The sequence below is a fragment of the Aspergillus ibericus genome, assembly GCF_003184845.1.
Source record: "Aspergillus ibericus CBS 121593 unplaced genomic scaffold BO80scaffold_17, whole genome shotgun sequence".
Lineage (NCBI taxonomy): Eukaryota > Fungi > Ascomycota > Eurotiomycetes > Eurotiales > Aspergillaceae > Aspergillus > Aspergillus ibericus.
In genome coordinates this window covers 76,628-96,290 of record NW_020292115.1, presented here as the reverse complement: position 1 = coordinate 96,290, position 19,663 = coordinate 76,628, and the positions used below count along the sequence as shown (strand labels likewise).

The following is a 19,663-nucleotide window of genomic DNA, read 5'->3' as shown; positions in this document are numbered from 1 at the left end:
GTATCGAGATAGGAAACGATGGAGTCTCTAGCTTCCCCGCATATTTGCCCACAGAAGATCATCGCCAACCAGGGTTCTTTTCATTTCCATTACTAACAGAGTATAAAGTGGAGGTGGGGCATCTAACTAGTTCTAGAACTCAATTTCGACTGACCTAATCCCACTATTTCTAATACGAGATTCCAGGGGGATCTCACGTGCGAGGCGCGGCAGCATCATGACATCGGCAATTTGTTTCTGCCTAACCACTCATCCTCGGTTTCTATACAGAACGGTCCGGACTGCCGGATGACGTAGGACCGCACTTCATCCCATGGTGCTTAACGTGCCAAATTGATTGATCAGATTAATAAGCAGGACTTTACCTGCAATTGCCTACTCTCTTCTTGACCACTGATGTCTTCAATGCTTGCTTGTCCTTCATGGACTACGCTATTGTCCACTATGATCTCCCCGCGAAAGACTTGTTCCGCACTGCAGCCCATTCCCCACGTATGAGTTCAGTGGCTGTGGCCAACAGAGATGCCAGCATTTTCTACAGAATCTCTCAATCTTGCCTATCTTCGAATGCTGTTTATATGATATCATCTCGATTGCTAAACTATCCCACGTTGAAATACACGTTAGGCAGGAAATCATGGTAATAATGGCATATTCACCACGCCTGACTACAGGAAGATTTGGATACACTAATCGACAACATAAAGCCAGACCAGCGCATATCACCATTCATTGGCTCTTCTCAAGACATGCCTCATCCTCAAAGAACATCAGCTGCTATCACAGCAGCCTCCACCTTCTTCCGTGTCTTTGAGATAATATGCGGAGGCATCATCGTCGGTATCCTGGCATACTACCAACACCGCGTCGACAAAGCCCCTGATGGCCGACAAAGCGCGCGAATCCTATACAGTCTCATCATCGGATGTGTCGGACTTATATGGTCCCTCCTCGCCATTTCCTTATTCAAGTTGGCCTCATTCCACCTCCTTCTCGATTTCATCCTCTTCGCGGGGTGGATAGTCGCATTTGCTCTCTTAGTCAACGTAAGCATTCTCTCCCATCCAGACCATCTATTCACCCAGTTAACACTACTAGCTCACCGCCAACGATGACATCTGTTCTTCCTCCTGGTTCGCCCATTACTGGGCCTACTACTGGGGCGGCTGGTGGTCATACTTCCTAGATGACCTGGCGATTTCGATTCCGATCGGCTATGCACCGGGGTGCGCGAGCTGGCAGACCGTCCTGGCCTTTCTGTTTATTGGCGCGGTGGTGTTTCTTTGTAGTGCTGTTGTTGTATGTCCCTCATTTATTTCTATGTATGGCTCGTGACTAACAGGTCGATAGGGCTGTGCGACCCTCTTGACTCGTCTTTCGGAAAGACGCTCTCGCCGGGACACCCGGAAGCCGGAACAGGATGGGCCTGTTTGAAGATGTCGATTCTTGTCGAGCTTGGATCGCACCACGGTAGGTTATGCTTTACAAACTTGAGAAGTATTTCGGTATGTGTTGCTAGCGTAGCTCCTGCAACTTTCATGTAATTGATGATGGGGAAGAGTACATATATTGTTTCTTTCTGTATACTCAACCTAGTAAACATCACCGTCCTCAAATATAGATCCATGCCTGGTTAAATCACAACACAAACACTTAACCAGTAGACAAAACAAACCAACAGCTCAATGATAATATCCACCCTTCGAACCCCTATAGCTAAACGCAGAAAATCTCACCCCAAACCAATCACACCCCGCGCCATATGTTCAACAAACCAAATACCCAAATTTATACTACTCCCACACAACACAAAACACATACCCACAAAGGATAATCTCAACCACCAACTAGAACTCAGAACCAAACACCCGAACCCACATCCAACCCACCATAGACCTCTACTTAGCCCGCATTCACCTCTAACCAAGCTAACACCCGCCCAAACCTACTTTAAGATACAATCAACCAGATATGATCTCTTTCACCAATCAAATCCTCTCTCTGATTGAGATGTTAAGGAATCGCGAAAATCCACCTTCGATGAGAGCAAATAGAGACGTGTTGTTGACGCGTCTTGGGAAGTAATATTCACCGTACTGTCGTGGGTGGGGGTGGTTGTGTTGGGATGAATGGATGGGTTGGAGATAGATAACTAAGACAGGGGGATCTTTGCTATATAGGGAAGAACGGATATTTTGCCATTAATTGGGAGTGGTGCGCTTTATGCTATGAACGTATATTAGAGAACATAGGGGGTGTATTTAAGGTGGGGCTGTAAAGATGTGAAGTATAAGTGAACCGTAGTTAAATATAAATATATCATACGTGACAATTATATACTATCTCCTGAGATCCATATCACAGTGCGAAGGTAAAAAGTCCAACTCCGACAACAGTAAGCACGGGGAACCATGTATATGTTGCATCGACTGTTTTCGATCCCGCACTCGTGGACCCTCCACAGCATTTCCCGTTGTAGGTGACGTTGTTCATTTCGGCGGCGACTTCGAACACAGAGCCTTGAAAGTTGCCATCATTGTAGTAGTCAACCAGCAGGAAGTTGGGCGGTCGGTCCCATTTGGCTGTTACGACATCGTTAGCAAGGATATGTTCAGGGTGGGGGGGGGGGGGGGGACGGTGAAGGCGGCGAGTTCGACCAGTTCGGAGTATAAAGGGGGGGGGGGGGGGGACGTTGCACTCACCCCGACAGTTGTTCGCCATCAAACCCAAACTCCCGTACCCAGACACGGCATTAGTTTCGTTGATCTGTGCCGAGTCTGGAACCAAGATATCGAGCCCCTCGAATTCAATCTCGATGTTCAGGTTGTGGTTGATCATGTACATCCGATCCTCGGCCTGCGCGGCAGTGATACCCGGTGGTCGTTGCACAGTGCAAGGAAACGAGGTATTCAATGGCGAGAACGGTGTTTCCCACATCTGCGTAAACTCGTCCATGATGTATGGTATGGCGGTCTGGTTGGCCTGGTAGTCCATGAATACGACGGCGCGTTTGCCATCCAAAATCATCTCGGAGAGAGTGGGCCAATCGTCCAGACTCATGGGAATCTTCCACGGCTCGTAGACATAGTCGATCAGACCGGAGTTCTGGATAGAGCTGGTGACGTTCCATGGAGAGACGTAATCGGAGTTGACGATCAGGATGGTGACCACGTCGTAGGGATTGTCTTTGATCCAGTCGGTCACAGTGGTGAGGTAGGCTTCTAAGGTGCCCATGTTGAGGAGGTCGCAAGAGCTGTGGCAGAGATAAATGTCGTCTTCGTAGTAGTGTGCTTCGAAAGAAACTGAACCATGTCAGCGCAGGCGAATGGTCAAACAGAGCCTGGGATCCTACGCATGCGCACTCCATCATCGAGCTGAGTCTTGACCTTGTAGACCTGATTTGCGGCGATATTGTTCTTCTTCACGAATGGACTGTTGTGGGCAGTCACCATGGTGATGTTGGAGTATTGTCTACTGCAGAACTCGGTGTAGCCATTGCAGGGTTGTGAGTTGGCCGGGGTGGTCGCAGTGGCAGTCGAGGTGCTGTTGCTGACGCGGGTACCAGTCACCACGACCCCGGTATCCGTGGTGGTGGTCGCCGTGGTGGTGCCATTGGTGGATATGGTTGTATTCGAGGCGGTGGTGGTTGCGAAGGTGGTCGGGGTGATGCTGTCGGCGACAGTGATGGTGGTAGTGTAGCTGATATAGCTGCCGGTGGGAACGGCTACTGCGGTTTCGCTGGTGATCACGATAATCGAGGCGGTGGTGTCGGTTGCGGAACGGGTCGATGAGGAGGAATCGGAGGAGAGATCGGAGATGGAGGTGACTTCGCTCGTGCTCTTGGCGCCCACGTGCAGGATCCCCCGCAGCAACAGCAGCAGCCAGAGAGATGCGACTGCAACCATGGTGAAGGTGCACGTTGTGAAGAATAATGAAGTCGGCGACTAGGTTTTATTGTCCGATCTTCTTCGCCACTTCAGTCGGGCCGATCTCTTGGCCCTCCACGGATTGCGCATCCCCAGATGCCAGATGGAGGCTGTGGATGTTTGGGTGACGTCGGCGGTGCACGCAAGAAAGCTTGGCTTGCTTGATTGTGGCCAGCACTTGTTTCATGCAACGATGTCCGGAACAGCCCCGGAATGGGCGGAAATGGGAGTAAGACGGCCTGGGTGGCTAACCCATCTCTAAGCGCCTTGACATCATCTGAACTTTCATAACTACAAGTATTGTGCTCATCTTGGGTGGTTGTGCCTGGCCACGAATCCTTCTGCCTAAACTTTGGTGGTCCATGGACGGTGCCGGTCGCTGCAGAAACTTTATCCGGGCACCACTGAGCCACTCAATATTCCGCGAGCAAGGCTGAGAAGCCAATAGTGTAGGTAGGACCTGTACTACAACCAGGACGACTCAATAGCTGAAGCACGACCATCAACCCTCAGCCACTCCGTCGCAGCCGATGGAACACGTCCCGGAGCTGCTGGTTTCCAGGTCAGCTACTCCTGACTCCCGGCCCCATCCTTCCGGTCCACCCAAGCGCTCATTCCACTTGTCAACCGGCGAATATCATGCAGCGACTGCAAATTGCTGGAAATGTGCCCAATTACCAGGCCAGCTATTTTCAGACATCATGTGCTGCTGAACGAGATGACAATGGTATTGCTGCCAACCACAACCAAATGACACGATATGCTTGGATTCGTGGCTGGAGCTCCCGGCTGAAGAAGCAGCGATAGTCAGGCAGCCGGATTCCGAATCAATAATGAGGATATTCATGCCCTATCTCACCCGGCTGCCAAGTGGGCCGGCGACGGCGGCTCGTCCCTTGCGACCCCTGGCGCGTAGCTCATTCAAGCTCCTTTTAAGGGGCCTGGTCCCGCGTAGCCCCTTTCCTTGACATCTGCACCTGTCTTCGTCATCGGACACAGACCTCGAAATGTTTGGCAACGGCTTGATGTCGTGGCTTCGGCCCTCCGAGGCGACCGTGCGTGAAAGCAAATGGGATCCGGCGACCCTGACCATGCAGTCTGCTGGCCCGTCAACGGAGCACGTTGTCACAGAGCAACCGGTATGCGGGACTGCCTTTCTGGTGTTCACTGAGATCTAACGGGAACAGCGCACTGGAGAGTCGATGCAGCTGCAGATCCGCGGTGGTGGTGATGGAGAGGATATCTGCTGTGGAGTGTAAGTGGCGCCACCGTCATCTCTGTGGGGTACTAACTAGACAGATGCGCCGGTCTCTGCTGTTTTGAATGCTGCGAATGCTGCTGCGGAGGCGACGATGGTCCCCCTGGCCCTCCAGGACCCCCGGGGCCTCCTTAAATAGAACCGTGTCTCGCCAGGGAGGATATGCTCGAGCTTGGATCTGTCATTGTCCCGTGTTTGGTCAGCTGTCTTTTCCTGGCAACGATTATCCTGTACGGTGGTGGGTGACTGTGATACTCCCTGTTATGATAGTATCAATTTATACCTTCTCAGAATCCTGGGTACATCCCTCCGCCTCTTGTGCTATTTCCAGCTCTTAGGGGAGTTCCTTTTGAGGTCCAACCTGAGATGTGAGGACTGCCTGGTATCGAAGGTAACCTTATCGGCGGTCAGACAGTTGAGTCATTGTCGGTTTGATGACGATATTAGTCAAAACGTCCCTCACTAATTTGACAACATGCGCGTGCGGAGAGCAGTGGTCCGATGCTGGTTTATGACAGTGCACATTGACTGGCTTCAGAAGTCGAGTCGGTTGCTCGGCTCTGGACCTCCTCGGGCTTTAGTTGCCTGAAAGGTAGCGTGGGGGTGGGACCCCGGATTTCCCCACAAAACCTGACGGTGGTTGGCACTTTGCTTCCCTTCTCTTCCCGTGCGCGCAGGCTAATTCCTGCAACATCATGCCATTGACATTTGTTTGCCCAATGCGTCCATCAAGGCCGAGGGATGTCTGAACCTCTACGCCGATATCGTATGGTCTGGCTCTGTCTGAGCGTGGCATCGAGGGCGTCCGTGCCATGACTATCCTATATAAGGCGGCCCGTCCCTTTAGTCGTTGAAAGCAATAAGCAAGCATCTACAGCATCATGGTACAAGCTACAGTGTTTGGACTGCTCGGGCTGGCCGCCTCTGCCTTGGGCACCTATGCACCGTATTACGCGAACTTGACCTGGGAGCCGGCGCGGACTCTGTCTAACTGGTCGAACCTGACCGTCGAAACGCGGACAGGAACGTTCATTGGCATGCTCAATGATACCTATCCAGACGTGCGTCAGTTTCTCAGAGTACCATATGCCAAGGTAGGTATTTGAGAACTATGTTTGACGTATCTGACATTTCAGCCTCCGGTTGGCGATCTTAGATGGCTCCCTCCTCACAGGCTTGACAATTCTAGCAGGAAATACGACTCCACTTTCTACGGGCCAGGTGAGTCATTCAACGCTCTGTAGGCGTCAGCTAACCTTTACAGCCTGTCCACAGTATGTGCCCTCGACTAGTTCGTTTTGGAATGAATATGAACCGGCAAACCTGCTGCTCAGCGTTGGGGAGAAACTCAACCAGGGTTCGACCGCGTGGTCAACGTCGGAAGATTGTCTCTCGCTGGCGGTGTGGACTCCTTCTTATGCCAATGACACATCGAAACTCCCAGTCGCACTGTTTGTCACCGGTGGCGGTGGGATTACTGGAGGGATCGAAATCCCTTCCCAGCTGCCGTCTGCTTGGGTGTCGCGGTCTCAGGAGCATATCGTCGTGACTATCAACTACCGGGTCAACATTTTCGGAAGTGAGTGCATTGCTGCACTGTATGTAATCTGCTAACATAATCAGATCCGAAGTCACGAGCGTTGAATGACACCTCTCTCACCCTGATGGATGTGAGGGCTGCTGTGGAATGGGTTCACGAAAACATTGAAGCGTTTGGAGGTGATGCGGACAACATCATGGTACGTCTATTGACTGATTACATGACCTGTCTAACAGTAACAGCTATGGGGACAATCACAAGGTGCTCTCTTGACACACCTATATACCCTCGCATGGCCAGAGGAGCCTCTGGCAGCCAAGTTCGGCGTCATCTCGCAAGGCGCTTCGGCGACGATCAACCTGTCAACTACGACGGATGTGTACCAAGACTTTGACATTGTGGCCAAGGGACTGGGGTGCAATTATGGGGATGATGCCGACGCCGAGCTAGAATGCATGCGGGGGATCTCGTGGGTCCAGATCGAGGAGTACATTAACCGCTACAACAGCACTCCCTCTATTGCTTTTACCAACTACATCCGTACGTCTCCCTTCAGTCTTCTATGTTCGTACTAACGATGCGCAGCCGATGAGCGATACATCTTCTCCGACGAACGGCAACGCTACATTGAGCGCAAAGTGGCGCGAGGGCCGTCGATCCGGTCCGACGCGGCACGAGAATTCCCCAGCGAGAATACAACGTCGGTTGATGTCGACGAGGGCGAAGCGGACTGTCTGGCAGTGACTGATGCTGCACTGCGCGCGTCGATTGGCTTGGAGACATATCGCTACTACTGGGCGGGCAAGTCATCCTTACCTCGAGAATGGCTAGTATTAACTTGAGCAGGCAACTTCTCCAATATCAGTCCGGTACCGTGGCTGGGTGCATTCCACTGGACTGACCTGTTGATGATCTTCGGCACATATATCTTGGATGTAGGCGAGATTCCCCAGCTGGAAGTAGACACGTCGGCCACGATGCAGGACTTTCTCCTCGCGTTTCTCAAGGACTCGTCGAGCATTAGTGAGACGGTGGGCTGGCCTGCGTACTATGGGAACCAGTCGAATGGGGGTCTGATCCTGGAGTTTGGCAATGGGACGACAGTACGGAATATCACCGGGGACTGGCTGTTCTGCATCTAGGTAGTATACTCTATGAACGACACGCAATACACAATCCATATATACAGTATTCCCACACCTATTTCTCTTCTACCTTTCCCCCCTCCTTCTCCCCATCCTCCCCCTTACTTAACTCTCTCGCCCTCTCCCCATTCCTCCTCGCACTCCCCTCCAACCCATACAACACATCCTCACTCATCCCCGGAATCACCATATCAAATGTGTCCTCCACAACCGCATACTGAAAATACCCACACCTCGCAATCGGCCTCGTCTTCCTCACATCCAACAACCCATCCGTAATAACCCCATCATCCACATGCACCCCCACCACCCGTCCCACCACGACATCCACCGTCCCCATCGGCGGATTCCCCGGCAACCTCATCGTCGAATGATACACACACTCAAACCTCACCGGACTCTCCTTCACCATCGGCACGCTGACCGGCAACACCGTCGACTCCTCCTTCGATAACCCCGCCCTTTCAAATTCATCCACCCCGTAGGGGAACTGTTGCGCGGTGATGTTCATCGCTTCGCGTAGGGGGTAGGTGGCGAGGTTCCAGACGAAACAACCGGTTGATTCGGCGTTCGTGACGGTGTCTTTGCGGGTGCCGTGGACTGTTTGGTTGCTGCTGAAGAGGACGTAGGGCGGGTCGAAGGTTAGGTTCGTGAATTGGCTGTAGGGGGCGAGGTTGGCGGTTCCGGTTGGGGAGACGGTGGAGATCCAGCCGATGGGACGGGGGATTACGCAGGCCTGTTTTTATTTCATGGTTGTGTTTAGTTGAGATCTGGGGAGGGGTTGTTGGGGATAGGGATGGTGGTGGATTGTGGTGCGGGGTAGATAACACATGGGTTCAGGTACAGTAGCGATAAGGGGGACAGGGGGGGATACCTTGAACGGATCATGAGGGAGGCCGTGGTCTGTCTTTCCTGGTTCGTAGAACATCTTGACTGGCACTTCTGTACTGGGTATGTGTCTGGGTGAGTAAGACGATGGAGGGCCCTGCAGCTTTATGTCCCCGGCTTATCGACTGCAGCTGCGGGGAGGCTATCAGGAATCAGTATCCGGCTGTTCCTGGCGAGGGGCAAGCCGATGTGGGGCGGTGGGTATGGGTTCGCTCTCCGAGGCCCCGAAGGCCGAGACGCGATCCCGAGAACGGGTAGTCGGGATGTGCTTGTGGAATAGTGTTTTGTGTGGGTGGTATACAGAGAATTTAATGGAATATTTACTGTTGCTATGCAGTATAGTCATATTGATAGTCTTTATCTATGGCATAGTGAATATTGGTGCACCTCACACGATCGGCCTACTCTTCTCCCGGGATGACCTGTACAGGAACCGTCATCAACCACTCGGGATCAACCCCCTTGGTGTTTTCCTGGATAAACCGCAACAGCCCAGTACCATTTCGCGGATACTTCCGCACCAACTCCTCGGCAGTAACCCCAGCCGATGCCTCCACAAGCCGGGAGAGCAACTCGGTCCAGTCGACCAGTTCCCCAGTTGAAGTATCATATTTTGTCAGTTGCAAAACACCGAGAGAATTTCTCGCGTGACGGTTGACTCCAGTATACATCCAGCTACCCGATGTGCGTTTGTTCATCATGTCACCAATATCCGACATGATGGTGGCTTTTCGAATGTCTTCGAACAGCTTCATCCGGTCACTTTCTTCCAGGCCCACGGTGTGCTTCAGGTACAAAAGCTGCTCATCGAAATGGACAAGCGTGAGACAAAATGCCTTGAAGGACTCGCAGTTCCATCCTTCCAAGGGTGACACAGGAACAAGCCAAGCCTCGAATTCGGCGTGGAAGGATTTAGAGTTCATGATTTGGCTGAAGTAAGATGTAACCACCTTTCTCCAGTCGTCACCCCCAGACTTCCCGTCCAGGTTGTATTCCAATAAAGGACTTTCAAACTGAACCGGCCCTGTAGAAACTAGTTAGCATTGCGTTTCACAATCATAGGGGGGGGGACATACATCGGCCGTGGGTCATGGTTTCGGCTCGCTGAGTCATTATCCAGGCCTTGGCATATGGGTCATTGGCCTTGTCGGCTTTGTTTGCCTCGCTTTCTTCGGAATCAGATACACAGGCTGCAAGTCCTTGATTTTTGGTATGGCTAACGAACCTATAGCCATCCTTGGAGGTGAGACACATGGCAAATTCATCGAATGATTTGTGTTCTTCGACGGGCTTGAGGTTCATGTATAGCTCAAAGGCGATATTGACCTTGTTCAGCTTTTGGGGAGCAGCCATTTTGCTGGCAAGGATGGTCGAGTTGGGTCGAATTGTAAGAGGAATGTGAGGGTGAAAAGAATTCCTCAAGAGCGATTTCTTGAGTAGAGGGTTCTGACTTCGTTGAGTGAACGTACTATCACCAGGATTTGACGGACCTTTATACCTGTCGATAGAATGTGAGGTTTAAATTAGGAGACATATTCCCATACTCTGTTGCCATCTGCCTTCAATTCTAGGATAATTTCGTGAGGCATCCTGCTGGGCACATGCTACCATTAGTCTTCTTTCTTAGGCATTTACGGTATCACCGCACAAAAGGTATCACCCACCTCCACCTAAGCTGTCCCTCGAAAGATGGAGACAGTGCTTCGAGACCCAGAAATGCAGGATGCCAGTTGAACAAGCACCTCATTGGAGTTCCAAAGTCTAGAGACGGGTCGCGCCGAGCTGAGAAATGTCGGTTCCTTCAAAGAAGATGACTTGGTTTGTACCTTACATCTGGATCGCGTCAATGCGTTCTTTGTTGTCTCGGTTCCATCCGCTTTGAAAACAATATTTTTGTGAATATCCACGCGAAAGGTCAATACTTTGGAAGAATACCGTGAAAGATTAGATTAACTGATATCAGATATTCAGCCTGATACAGCGACACGTCTGGTCTTTTTCGTCACTTTTCGGGAAACTTTCCATCCCCAGCAGCTGTGAGTATTTTCTCCTTGTCCTCGAGTATTACATGACAAGTTCCTAATGACTTTGCCACTCTCACTAGGATCCAGACTGCGATATGTTAGTTTGCATTTTTTTAGGCAGTGATGTGGCGTTGAGTGCCACTGAGCATGAACACATGCCCATGGATCGAAGCTGATGCGACTGAATCCCCCAGCTTGTCTCCAAGATTAGTATCACCTTTCTTTCCAGCACTGAAGATCAAGTAGGCAGAGGTTGTCTGCTCACATACCTATCAGCAAGATGTACAGCACGCGGCCTGAAAATGGTCCAAGGATGGTTCAGATGCTTGAATAAATGCTCGTGTCGAACAGCGATAAGTCACACCTTCAAGGGAAGATTGGGGTTTTAACAGTGGTAATAGGAGAATGACAGCAACGCATATCGCTCGGTGTCTCACCCACCATACAGCATTTCCCTATTATCTCTGTTCAAGCAGAATACATCCTGACGTGTCCTCCCTGAAACCTTCCACTTATACCCTACATTCTCGTCTTTCCCCTATTAAAGCTTTGTTGCAGTTCTCATTACCATAAATAGCCCCATACTCACTGTTCAACCAAACAACAACCCTGAATCCACACCACAACCGAACATCTCGATCATTCAACCTCGAACCACCTCCAACCAGTGAGGAATCCACCAGCCATGCCCACCCACCAATCCAACAACCCCTTCCACCTCTTCCCCATCAACTCCCGTCCCAAATACTCCAGGCACCGCAAGTCCCAACCCAAGACACTCAACCTCGGCCGCTGCGAATTCTCAACCCCGGGGTATGAATGTGCCTGCAGGGATGGAACCTGCGTCTGTGATGCGGGCACAGTGGATGATACCGTTTTGTGTGAGGTGTGTGGGCATTCTTATATTCTGCATGAGAATTATGCAAGTGAGTACATTTTGCCTTTTTTTTTCTTTTTTTGGGTGATGTGTGGTGCTAATCATGGGTTAGACATGTCAGTTACGAATGCCAAGTCAGGGAAGAAGGTAAGGTTTGTTTCGGACACAAGGAGGGAGAAGAGGACGGCGAAGAGGTGGTTTTAGAGGGTTCCGGGGGGTGATGGGGGGCTGGGTTTGGTGGGTAATGATGGGTGAGCAAGAGCATGGATGGGGTAGGGTAGATACACTTTTTTCTGCCCCCACTGACCTCAATCCAACCAACGGCCTGGCACAACAATGCGGTTCATATTGCAGGTTGAGTATCCACTTGCACTCTCGTAGAACCACATACTTTTCATGTCAAGGTACAGGCCTAGCTAATTCAGATACTTTCGGATCACATCTTCGGGGGAAGAGTAAGAGAGACCAACGTCTCAGATATACATCCCCTCACTCCCACACAACCTGCAAGAACGTCGCTTTTACGCTTCACCCAAAACCACAAGCGCCCTCTAACACAACCAATTAAAAAAAGGAATAATTCTCCCTAACATCACTTCCCCTCCCCCTTCTGCTCCATCTCAACATTCCTCGCCAACGAAGCCAGACACAAATCCACCGCAAACTCCGGGACTAACCCCAAGACAAACCCATCCACCAACGGCGAAGGCGCCACCATCAACAGCGGCAGAAACTTCATAATCTTCTCCACCACAATATCCCGTAGCCCCCTATCCGACGACACTGTAGACGTATACACCTCCTCCACAATAGCAGCAAAGACCCCCCGATCCACATTTTCCAAAAACGCCTTTGCGAAGTGCTCTTTCGCCTTGGCTTTTAATGCATCGACTTGAAAATAACTCCCCTGTGCGTACATCCGCACGTGGAATCTCGCCGTGCAGAGGTCGTCTGCCTGGGTCACAAGATGTACGGGAAAGCTCTGAGACACGGGACTAGATAGTGTGCTGGTCCGGCCGAACTTTTCAGTGGGACTGTTACTCGGCAAGTCGCTTTTGGTGGTATAATCGCCCGTGTATAAGAACTGAAGCGTTTTCTCGACGAGGATCGGCTTAAGGTCTTGGATTTCGATGGTTCCATGGGATTCCTGGGCGGGATAACGTGTTAGATTTGGCTTTTTGTGTTGTATGAAGAGAGGGGGGTGGGTGTACTTTGAAATGTCCGTTACAGGCTCGGGCGAAGTAGCTGGATTGTGGACATACGACGCATCGGTGGGCGGGGAAGGTTTGGTCTTCGCAGGCGATTGTGAGGTCGCTCCGTTTGGTGCTTAGGAAGAATCTTTATGGGTGTGAGGTATTTGTAGGGATGGCGGAAGTGTTTGATTCGTACCTGGAGATGGTTGTTTTGGGGGGCTCTGTGGCTTTTTGTTGTTAGTTTTATTGAGGGACGTGTCTTTTGTTTGACTGCTGTGATGGACTCGGGGTTTCTTACCGGTCTTTGGTCTTTTTATTGGTGCTGTTGCCATGAGTGATACGCAATGGACGAGGTGCTTTCGTGGTTGGCGGGTTGCTTAGGAGAGAGACGGGTTGGTGCAAGAGAGTGAGACTTGTCATGAGAGGCGTGTGTATGAGTAGGCGTTGAGTAGGAAGACTGAGCACTTTTCTTATGGCTGGTGGAGAGCACATCATGTGATACTATCATAAAAAGTTCTATGCGATCATTTGTCAACGAGATGGGATTATTATGGGATTAATTAAGGCTTTCTAGCTATTTTCGCTAATAACCACTGAGGAACGGCAGAGCATATTAAACCAGCAGTGAACAACCTGTGAAACCACCCATCCGCATCAATCATGGCATATCATTCGTCACACTCCTCAGCATTCTTCTTGTACTGACGAAGCTCAGCTCGAAGTGCACTATTCTCTCTGCCAACCCGGGCCACCTTTTCTTTCATCTGCACATGAGCGCATCCGTACTGAAACAGATCAGACTCGAATCTGCGATTTGCCATCATGCTCGCAATGCAAAGATCCCGACAAAATTCCGGCACGTAATCCAGAATTTCATGATCCAGAATCTGAGGCTCATTTCCCTTTCGGTAGAAAAACTCCAGATGGCGAATCACCATTTCGACCAAGCAGTCTCGCAGCTTCCGCTCACTGGGGTTGGTCGCGTAATACACTTCGATCACCGCGGCCTGGAACCCTTCCTTTTCGCGAATCTGCCAAAGAGACTGCCGGAAGTTCTTGATGGTCTCCTCTTCCAACTTGGGGATCTCGTAGAACACAGCCACGGCGTACAACATGGCATGGAAGCAGGGCGTATAGATATCCTCGTCGGGATAATCGCCTCTGTCGGGGTAGTCGGCCTTGACCATGGTATTGGGACGCTCATTGGGCAGGTCGGGGATGGTCAAGCCATAGGTGTCAACAGTGTAGCTTCCGGTGTAGAGAAATTGAAGCATCTTCCTGATTAGAACAGGCTGGTCTTCATTGAGCACGATGTTCTTTTTTTCTTCCACCAGGATCTGAATGGAGTCAGCCAAACTCAAACTAGACTGCCGGATGGAATCCGGCATTGACTAGAGTCACGTTCATACCTTCCACTTCCCGTGACAGGCACATCTGAAGTAGCCCGACTGATTCACCAACACTTTCTTGTGAGCGGGAAAGATGCTGTCTCCGCATATGATGGACACGTCGCTGCCCTCGGGGCTCAAGTACAGGCTGTTTCGGTCAGTTGCTTCTTCGCCTGATATAGGCTTCTGACAAACCGTATGTAAGGGTTATCTTTGTTGTCGAGCTTTGACGCCATGTTTGCTCGGAACGATGCCAATAGACGCGATATGAGACGCATCCCAGGAGCTCATTCGATGTATCTGATGTATGATGAACATTCTATCCAACGTGACTCTGAACACAACAACAACACAAGCGAAGGCGCTAGGACTCTTTGGGAGCAGCTGGGTTTACTTTCGACTTTTGATTCACTGCACATCACGGATCACGTGCTTGTGAGTACAGCTGCTTTCAGTGATATTTGGGGTTTGCATTCGGCAAGCCGCTGCATTTATCGCATATTCCCCAGTGTGGTGTGCGATCAGAGATACCTATTTGATTTCAATAAGCGATGGTTCATATTGTCTGCCCCTAGGAGGGACTCGAGGGAGATGTATGGTGAGACTTGCTCTTCATAAAATACTTACCATGGTACATAATGCACAAGGTTTGCTATAATCTGTGCTGGGGCAAGTCTGGCCTAGCATAAGACGCTAGTGTTGTGGTTGTCATGTGTGATAGTAACTGATTTCCATAGTGTACCAGTTATGGGACTGCATGCAATTTACACAAGATGATATAAGTGATAGTGCCAAGCAGCGCTAATCATCTAGTATATGAATTGGCACGGGTCGGCACTAGACATGGGTGTTGGGTGTATTCCGTGACTACCCGTGCGGGCATTCGGGCTCGGGGGTTCGGACGGACAGTCTGGCCTACTATAAGACTATCGGAAGAACGACATGGCCCCGGTCATAGCGTTGCAGTTCCTGAAAGTCATCAACACCAAGGCTTTACCATAGAATATCCCTCGACATATGATGGCTAAACACTGGACTACAGTGCCTGCTCGATTTGCGCTTCTCAGGTTCAGACTCCCCGTCCAATGCCTTTGAGCAAGCAGCGATAAACAATCAAACTTCTGCAAAGCCCATCAATTAGTGTTCCGCTCTTTTGTGGAATCTCGCGAGGTTACCGTTGATTGCGATGAGATGGATATCAATGAACCCAATCTCAAAGCCGCTGCTATCTTTCCTCGAGCATCGATACCAACAACAGGGCTCCGTTCTTTGACGAATCCATCGGCATGAAGAATGACTGTTTCCGTATTGCTTGAGACCTCCTTGTCTCGGATTATCGCCTGGGACACTAATCCATGTCAACCGAATCACTCACTTATCGAACAAAGACGGAGTTCCATTCCAGTCATCTGGGACTGGTAAAAATGCAAAACTCGTCGGCAAGTGGAAGCAGTTTACCTTACCCGGAGGGTATGAAGCAAAATAAGGCGTTGGCGGACGGACGCCACAAGTGATAGTCGGTGTGTAGCCGTAGAGTTTCTTGAATTTAATTAATCGCGATCCACCCTGGATATATATATCGCGCCTTCTCCATTCCCCACATTTTGGCAAGCTTCACAATATCATCCACCTTCCACATCCGCCCAACACCCAGCCCATCAAAGCGACTCCATTTACCTCCAAGCTCATCCTCCCTATTCCACCCCAGTTGGAATGCTGAAAGCTGGGTGCCCGCTGCTGACTCATCTCGGAACCGAGAAGCCGACCAGATCCGCGGCGCAACGCTTCCCTTGGGCATCAACGCGACTGAGAACGCTTTCCGAGGGTCGAAAGCGGAGTATGAGCTAATCGGACTAAGAATACACCGGCCATAGATACTGATGTCTGCCCCCATTGACCGTCAAGAGATCGACCGCGTGTTGCGATTGAAACGCAACCAGCGCGAGGCGCGGGCGTGTTATCCTTGTCGCCAGCGCAAGGTGAAATGCGATAACACGGTGCCATGTCGGACTTGTCGCCGGCGTGGCCATCCTCAAATCTGTGTATATGATCAAGATCTATCTAGTTCCAAACCGGCTCGGAACGCGAGCCAGCAGCGTCGCTCCACTGCTCCTCATGATTTGAGCCGAACCCCAGCTGCCCAGGGGGAACCCGATCTCGAGCCTCAGACTCAGCCTTCAGTTCGCAGTCAGTCCGAGATCCAGTCGCAGCTGAGACAGTACTATGCTCCCCAGATGCCATCCTCGGATGGTCCTGATAATGATCTTGTCTATTCGGGCGACAACTCGGTGGTGTCCATCCTCCGTCATCGCACTCAAGATGCCAATGGTTCCATGGCCCGTGAGGTGGGCTCTGTTCTGGGGCTGCAAAACACCTACGGTAGTTACCCATTCATGGAATTTAGGACACCTCAAGATCGATGGAAAGAACTTTTACGGATCCTGCCGCAGCGCACGGAGTTGTTAAAGTAAGCATACCCTGCTAGTCGTGGGGTCCTCTAACAGTGACAGATTCTTCCATTTCTATCGTATATCATCGTACCCGTTCAATCCTATAATCATAGATATTGAACGCTTCGAGCTAGATGTCTGTTCGTACCTGACTGCCCTCGCGGCTGGGGAGTTGCAGGACGCCACTCGTATTTCCGAACGCTGGGCCACTGATCGGTCCGTCGGTCTCATCAGTCTGCTCCTTGCGACATTGGCTTCTGGTGCACATTACTCTGATCTGGAATACGTCCAGCGATCAGAACTATGCCAGGATTTTGGTATGTCATCATGGTATTATGTGGACATTGCACTCACAACGAGAAGCTAGGCGGTCTTTCCAGGCCCTTCGACTCGCCAACTTCCTTTTCCGCCCGACGATGGACATCATCCAAACGCTTCTCATCATAGGGAATACGCTTCAGAATACTGGGCAGTCGGATGCAGCATGGGCCATGTTAGGAACGACGGTCCGTCTCGCCCAGACACTGGGTCTCCACACTGAAAAGAGTGTCGCACACCTGCCAGACCATTTAAAGTACAAAGCACGGCGGTTGTGGTGGGTACCCAACCTTACGCAAGAGATGCAGGCTGACAAGTCAGGTTCACTGTCGTTTGGCAGGATTGCCTGCTCTGCTTATGCTACGATCGCCCTCGGGTTGTCTCCATAACCGGATGGGCTCCAGATTATTCCATCTTTTCCAGGACTGACTTGTCTTACACAGAAGCCATGTATTTCCTCTGCCGGATTGCGCTGGGTATGATTACAACAGACGGCCCTGACGTACAGCAAACTGCGCAGCAGCTAGATATTCTGGCTAGTATTGACAGTCTCTATCAACACACCCAGCCACATTTGCGAGACCGCCAAGAATGCAAAACACTGCAGCACAACCTAGAACACATGGCGTTGAAAATGCACGTGTCTCTTGCCATATCCGTGTTGACTCGGCCAGCCCTGAAGCGCACTACAGTTCGCGACTCATCCTATGACATTCTACGTACACGCGCCAAATTTAGCTTGATGGACGCGTCTAGGGCCTTTTTGGACTTTCAAGCGCTGAGTGTGGTCCCTCTTCGGAGCTGGTCAATGGTCCACACCGTCCTCAGCTCCACTCTGCTCCTCTGCATTTGGGAGGAGACGCGGAATGATCCTGAGTGCCGTGACTTGCAACAGAGGGTAATTGAGGTCTTTTCGGCGGCAGGTTCAGGGGGCACCGCAGAAAGCTCGACGTCGGAGAACGGCCAATGGTTATCTGAACGACACATACGGGCGTTAATTACCCTGCGCAACGCGGTGCGGACGGCGGTAGACCGAGAAAAGGAGGACGGAAATGTCGGGGCAGAACGCGCGGAACAGCTCGAGTCATTTGTGCCCGCGTACGGGTATGCACCCACTCGTGTTTGTAGAGCGGCAATGGATGCTGATCTTGCAGGATGCCGGACGGCCTCCCGGACGGTTTTGGCCAGGACTTTTCACCCGCAACCTACCTGGATTCGATCATGAATGGTATGCCGTGTTTACCGATCCGGGGTGCCGAGCTAATAAAAACAGTGCCGGTATTTGATTTGTCCAAGGAGTTGGACTTTATGTGAGCGACTCATGACGTAACTCGGAGTCTCGGGCTCGGGGCCTCGGGGACTCGAGATCTGCAGGTGGGTAGGATGACCCGGAAAGATAAATAACTCTGGGAAAGCTTTGCTCATCACCTTAAATGATTCTGCAGCTAACGGTTGCCACTGACTCTGTATATATTCGACAGTTTATCCTCCGACTGTCACCAGCACAATCCATTTCATCCACATCAAACCGGTGCGAGAGGCGACCTACAGTCTATAAGTTCTTCACATCCAAGCACATCTACCCGCACCCATGTTTAACTCACTCCTCTCCGGTACCGCTACACCCAACTCCGGTCGCTCATCCCCTCCTGCCAGCGAAATGGCCGCCGAACATGATCAAGTGGCCGTTGCGAGACCTGCGCCCCGCCGACGTCGCATTGTAGTAGCAATGACGGGCGCCACGGGCGCCATGCTCGGAATCAAAGTCCTGATCGCCCTGCGTCGCCTGAACGTGGAGACCCATCTGGTGCTCAGCAAATGGGCGGAGGCCACCATCAAGTACGAGACCGACTACCATCCTTCCAACGTGCGTGCACTGGCCGACCACGTGCACAACATCAACGACATGGCGGCCCCGGTGTCGAGCGGCTCTTTCCGCGCCGACGGAATGATTGTGGTACCCTGCAGCATGAAGACCCTGGCGGCTATCCATTCCGGCTTCTGCGACGATCTGATCTCCCGGACGGCGGATGTGATGCTCAAGGAGCGCCGGCGATTGGTCCTGGTGGCGCGCGAGACGCCGTTGAGCGAGATTCACCTGCGAAACATGCTGGAGGTGACACGGGCTGGAGCCGTTATCTTTCCGCCCGTGCCGGCGTTCTACATCAAGGCCGGGGGAATTGAGGAACTTATCGATCAGAGTGTCGGACGCATGCTGGATTTGTTCGACCTCGACACGGGGGATTTCGAGCGATGGAATGGATGGGAAAAGTGAATGAGAGGCAAGCGACTGATTTTTGGCGGGCTCAGGATGTAAAATTACAGGGGCGTTGGCTTGATTTTGGGACTTGGAGTTTATTTTTGGCTGGGTGTACCATAAAGCATAATCCTTTAGACGATAGTTTGGGTGTGGTTCGGTAGCCGACGATCGCCGACCCACGACCCGAACAGCATATGATACCATTCTCTCTTTTTGGGGCAGATTCCAATCTTTGCATCAATGCCACATTCCTCACGGCTGCACCCGGCGTGGCTGCCTTGCACCACCACACATGCGAATCGGAAGACTCAATGCCGCGGATGAAATGCCCGAGTCGAGGAGCCAAAGTGTCACGGTCGAGGCTCCTTTCCCCGCAGGGCAGCCTCTGCAGCCTAC

General features: G+C 51.4%; 10 protein-coding genes across 10 annotated transcripts; 5 read left to right on the top strand and 5 right to left on the bottom strand.

Annotated features, from left to right (window-relative positions):
- Positions 1-749: 749 nt before the first annotated feature.
- Positions 750-1,434, top strand: BO80DRAFT_444529 (uncharacterized protein; the record flags this gene model as incomplete). The annotated part of the gene is made up of 3 exons (XM_025721434.1): positions 750-1,046; positions 1,099-1,299; positions 1,351-1,434. 3 exons carry the CDS (start codon positions 750-752, stop codon positions 1,432-1,434), a joined length of 582 nt encoding a protein of 193 aa, XP_025575780.1.
- Positions 1,435-2,295: 861 nt separating this feature from the next.
- Positions 2,296-4,209, bottom strand: BO80DRAFT_424656 (PI-PLC domain-containing protein). The gene is made up of 3 exons (XM_025719331.1): positions 3,353-4,209; positions 2,703-3,302; positions 2,296-2,582 (listed from the first exon to the last, which is right to left on the bottom strand). The coding sequence occupies exons 1-3, from the start codon at positions 3,903-3,905 to the stop codon at positions 2,359-2,361; spliced, it is 1,377 nt and encodes a 458-aa protein (XP_025575779.1). The 5' UTR covers positions 3,906-4,209; the 3' UTR covers positions 2,296-2,358.
- Positions 4,210-4,831: 622 nt separating this feature from the next.
- Positions 4,832-5,477, top strand: BO80DRAFT_424654 (uncharacterized protein). Its single transcript, XM_025719330.1, has 3 exons — positions 4,832-5,065; positions 5,114-5,181; positions 5,226-5,477. The coding sequence occupies exons 1-3, from the start codon at positions 4,934-4,936 to the stop codon at positions 5,317-5,319; spliced, it is 294 nt and encodes a 97-aa protein (XP_025575778.1). The 5' UTR covers positions 4,832-4,933; the 3' UTR covers positions 5,320-5,477.
- A 588-nt stretch (positions 5,478-6,065) lies between these two features.
- On the top strand, positions 6,066-7,866 carry BO80DRAFT_454826 (alpha/beta-hydrolase; the record flags this gene model as incomplete). The annotated part of the gene is made up of 7 exons (XM_025722087.1): positions 6,066-6,278; positions 6,321-6,405; positions 6,449-6,763; positions 6,808-6,923; positions 6,967-7,264; positions 7,310-7,525; positions 7,571-7,866. 7 exons carry the CDS (start codon positions 6,066-6,068, stop codon positions 7,864-7,866), a joined length of 1,539 nt encoding a protein of 512 aa, XP_025575777.1.
- Positions 7,867-7,924: 58 nt separating this feature from the next.
- Positions 7,925-8,867, bottom strand: BO80DRAFT_405844 (flavin reductase family protein; the record flags this gene model as incomplete). Its single annotated transcript, XM_025717736.1, has 2 exons — positions 8,744-8,867; positions 7,925-8,605 (listed from the first exon to the last, which is right to left on the bottom strand). Exons 1-2 carry the CDS (start codon positions 8,795-8,797, stop codon positions 7,925-7,927), a joined length of 735 nt encoding a protein of 244 aa, XP_025575776.1. The 5' UTR covers positions 8,798-8,867.
- Positions 8,868-9,158: 291 nt separating this feature from the next.
- On the bottom strand, positions 9,159-10,132 carry BO80DRAFT_473690 (uncharacterized protein; the record flags this gene model as incomplete). The annotated part of the gene is made up of 2 exons (XM_025723174.1): positions 9,834-10,132; positions 9,159-9,781 (listed from the first exon to the last, which is right to left on the bottom strand). Exons 1-2 carry the CDS (start codon positions 10,108-10,110, stop codon positions 9,159-9,161), a joined length of 900 nt encoding a protein of 299 aa, XP_025575775.1. The 5' UTR covers positions 10,111-10,132.
- Positions 10,133-12,250: 2,118 nt separating this feature from the next.
- BO80DRAFT_464373 (BTB/POZ domain-containing protein) lies at positions 12,251-13,183 on the bottom strand (the record flags this gene model as incomplete). The annotated part of the gene is made up of 4 exons (XM_025722652.1): positions 12,251-12,805; positions 12,870-12,996; positions 13,048-13,078; positions 13,150-13,183. 4 exons carry the CDS (start codon positions 13,181-13,183, stop codon positions 12,251-12,253), a joined length of 747 nt encoding a protein of 248 aa, XP_025575774.1.
- A 336-nt stretch (positions 13,184-13,519) lies between these two features.
- Positions 13,520-14,475, bottom strand: BO80DRAFT_434376 (BTB/POZ domain-containing protein; the record flags this gene model as incomplete). The annotated part of the gene is made up of 3 exons (XM_025720868.1): positions 13,520-14,188; positions 14,261-14,387; positions 14,435-14,475. 3 exons carry the CDS (start codon positions 14,473-14,475, stop codon positions 13,520-13,522), a joined length of 837 nt encoding a protein of 278 aa, XP_025575773.1.
- Positions 14,476-16,119: 1,644 nt separating this feature from the next.
- BO80DRAFT_354617 (Zn(II)2Cys6 transcription factor) lies at positions 16,120-18,321 on the top strand (the record flags this gene model as incomplete). Its single annotated transcript, XM_025715708.1, has 6 exons — positions 16,120-16,706; positions 16,750-17,006; positions 17,053-17,284; positions 17,329-18,111; positions 18,162-18,235; positions 18,281-18,321. The coding sequence occupies 6 exons, from the start codon at positions 16,120-16,122 to the stop codon at positions 18,319-18,321; spliced, it is 1,974 nt and encodes a 657-aa protein (XP_025575772.1).
- Positions 18,322-18,598: 277 nt separating this feature from the next.
- Positions 18,599-19,282, top strand: BO80DRAFT_354568 (UbiX family flavin prenyltransferase; the record flags this gene model as incomplete). Its single annotated transcript, XM_025715706.1, has 1 exon — positions 18,599-19,282. One exon carries the CDS (start codon positions 18,599-18,601, stop codon positions 19,280-19,282), a length of 684 nt encoding a protein of 227 aa, XP_025575771.1.
- Positions 19,283-19,663: the final 381 nt, after the last annotated feature.